This window comes from Crocuta crocuta, unplaced genomic scaffold (assembly GCF_008692635.1).
Source record: "Crocuta crocuta isolate KB4526 unplaced genomic scaffold, BGI_CrCroc_1.0 scaffold504, whole genome shotgun sequence".
Lineage (NCBI taxonomy): Eukaryota > Metazoa > Chordata > Mammalia > Carnivora > Hyaenidae > Crocuta > Crocuta crocuta.
Window position 1 is genome coordinate 289881 of NW_027527818.1, and position 3130 is coordinate 293010.

General features: G+C 51.2%; 1 protein-coding gene across 1 annotated transcript; it reads left to right on the forward strand.

The window, feature by feature from the left end:
* Window positions 1–389: 389 nt before the first annotated feature.
* Window positions 390–2264, forward strand: LOC144241243 (ubiquilin-2-like). The gene has a single exon (XM_077775777.1). It carries the CDS (start codon window positions 563–565, stop codon window positions 2180–2182), a length of 1620 nt encoding a protein of 539 aa, XP_077631903.1. The 5' UTR covers window positions 390–562; the 3' UTR covers window positions 2183–2264.
* The last annotated feature ends 866 nt before the right edge of the window (window positions 2265–3130 follow it).

Sequence of the window (3130 nt, forward strand, 5' to 3'; positions counted from 1 at the left end):
CTGTATGTATGTCTTTATTCTCCATTTAGAAACAAGGGAGCTCTGGCCTTGACTGGGCCATGGTCAGTACATCATAATTCAGTGAATGACAGGTGACTAGAATCAGCTCTTCCTGAGCCAGTTCTTAGGCCAGTGCCTTTTCTGCTCAGTTATATTCGTTTACCGAATGCAAGTGGTATGATTTTCAACAGTGAAATAGGCTGGTGCAAAACATGTTTCTAGACAGAAAGATTTAATTTTTCTATTGCTGTTTAAGTCAAATTGTACAGAGAGCCAACCTCACACAGGGAGAAGAGCCCTCTGCCCTTCCCCCATTCTGGTCTACTTCTCAACTGTGACCTCACCACTGACATCATATCCCCTGAGGCTGGCCATGGCCAAGGGCTGCTGACACCCTATGGGAGCCAGGTGGCTGCAGGGCTGCATTAGGAAGCGGTGTCCGGAGTTAGTGGGTGAGTGGACGTCACTGAACACCTATGGTCCCTGCACCCAGGGGTGCTTAGTGCTGCATCTGGGCTTCTACACGTCCTCAGGTGGCCCTGCATTCTGCTCTTGAGGACATATGGCCCGGGCTAGGGAAGAAGCAGGGGACAGCCAGCTGGTGTCTGGTAGGGAGCCATCATCACGCATCATCAGAGTGTCTGTCAAGACCCCACAGGACTGCCAGGAATTTATGCTGGCAGAAAATAGCAGCGTCCACCGCTTTAAGAAACAGATCTCTAAACGCCTTCACTATAACACTGACCGATTGGTGCTCATTTTCACTGGAAAGATCCTCCGGGATCAAGACATACTGAGCCAGCGTGGCATCCTTGATGGCACTACGGTCCACTTGGTGGTGAGAACCCGTCCAAAAGGAACTCCGCCTGGTGCCAGAACTCTGCTGGGCCCCACCGGCCACTGCATGCATGGCTCTGAACCATCTGCCTCGGACAGTGCTGGGATGCTGGCCAGGCTGGGCCGGCTGGCCCGAAGCTCCCCTGATTTGGCTGACTTTCTTGGCCAGCTGGCTCAACTCTTAATGGTCTTCTTGGAAGACCCTATGGTCCAAGGCCTGGCAAATGAGAAGCCAGCCAATGCCAGCCATGCTCCTGAGTCCTCAAGGCCAGTGCAGAAACCTGAGTTGGCTCTTAAGGCTCTGGAAACCTTGCAGAACCCAGCCCGGCAACAGGAGCTCCTGCAGGCAGACAAGAAGGGGCTAGAGGCCCTGAAGGCAGTACCAGGTGGGGACAATGCTATGCATCCAGTCTGCCCTGATATCCAGCAGCTCATGTTCTTCACTCTGGCCCCATTATTTGCTCCCAAAGGCCACAACCCAAGTTCAGAGCTTTGTAAAGAGGAGGCCAATGCTCACAGCAGTACTGATCCTACTACCAACATCCCCATAGCCTCAGCACCTGCCAGGCCATTCGCACAAAAGGTCAGCACAGAAGAGGTTACCCGGGCCAGGAGCATAGCCTCAAATCAGGCCAATTCAGGATGTGGGGCTGGTCTGCCAGATGTAAACTTGGGCCAGGATCTTCTCTTCCAGGATGGCCAGCAGCCTGCAGGGAAACCCTCTCTAACTAGTCAGCTTAGACCCTCACCTTCTGCCTTGCGTAGAGCCTTGCACGTCCTGCAGCAGAATCCAACTCTCCTCCACCAGTTGGCAACTAGAAGCCCCCTGCGACATCATATGCCACTGCTTCCCATTCTGACCAATCCACGAGCCCTGCAGGCATTAATACAGATAGAAAATGGCCTGCAGATACTGTCCAAGGAGGTGGCTGGGCTGGGACCTTGTTTATGGGGCCAGGGTAGGCCACACGGGACTAGACAGTGCCCTGAAGCTAGGGCTGGAGGGCAGGGTCAGAGAGAAGACTCCATGCAACCCACTTTGGCTGTTCTTCAGCTTCTCCACGCACTGGCCAATGCCTGCTCCCAATCTGCTCAATCCTCACTACCCTCTTTGCCCCTCACTGAAGGTCTCTACCAGCAAGAACTGGAACATCTGAGGGCCATGGGTTTTACTAATCATGATGCCAATCTACAGGCCCTCATGACTACAGGCGGAGATACTCATGCTGCCATTGAGAGGATGCTGGGGGTACCAGAGACCCAGGTGCCTGTAGCTGATGCCCTCAGTCCACCACCTCACGGAGAGGGAGGGGAAGGGAGAAGGAGAGGTGGGGAGAGGAAATAGTGTATTTTGAATTTCCCCTACTCAGATCATGTGCACACTTGAACAACCCCCCCTCCCTCACTGCCCAAGCCTGTTCTACATTAAAAAGATTGCTTGGAGCTCATGTGTGGTGTCAATTTGGGGGTAGATAGGCAAAGAAAATATTATTTGGGGTAGAGATTGATTATGTTATAGAGTCTTGGGTCTGGGCTGCACCAATCTCAGAGTGTTTTCCAAATTTGAACGTGATATGGGGAAATCCTAAGTGTTTCCAGCAACGTAGTTCCCCATCAACATTACCATCATCATCACAAGCCACCTCTGGTCCAATGCTAGGGTGACTCTAAAGGAATCCCAGCTTTCTTCCCCTTAGGAAGCCCGCATCTCTTCATTTTTGGGTCCATTGTCTCCGTATTACAGAAAAGCTGTCCCTCTCAGCTCTGGCTCTGTCCTGTCAGCCTGTGCTGGGATCCTGCCTTAGGAGGTGAACCCCCCCAACTTCTGAAGCCCCATTCCACCCCCCAACCCAGCCCCAGGCCGGCATCTTCCCTTATGTTATAAAATATTGGACTCTGCTGCCTTATCAGCCACTGAACTTCTCTCTCCTTTTGTCTCTGAGTTTCTTGAAAGTGCCTCCTCTTCCAACAGCCACGTTTCCCCATCCTCTGCAATCAGACGCTTACCACCAGTAAGTCATTCCTCCTCTCCCCATTATTTTTTTGTATGGAGTCTTATATACTGACCTATATAGCTGTTTTATTTCCTCTATTTTCTTACCCATTTTTATAGAGTCCATTTCTTATCCATTTTTTTATAGAGTTATTCCTGAGAGTATGCAACACTGATTGATTCCTTATTCACCCTTCAGGGAGTTTGGCCATGTCCTTGGCTGTGGCTTTTCCTTCTATGTTCGTAGTTCCTTAATCTCTCAGTCCATTTGTACTTTCCTTAGCCTATCAGCCTACCCCT

Excerpts from the sequence above, each read along its gene's own strand:
- LOC144241243 (XM_077775777.1), top strand. The coding sequence starts at position 563 with ATGGCCCGGGCTAGGGAAGAAGCAGGGGACAGCCAGCTGGTGTCTGGT.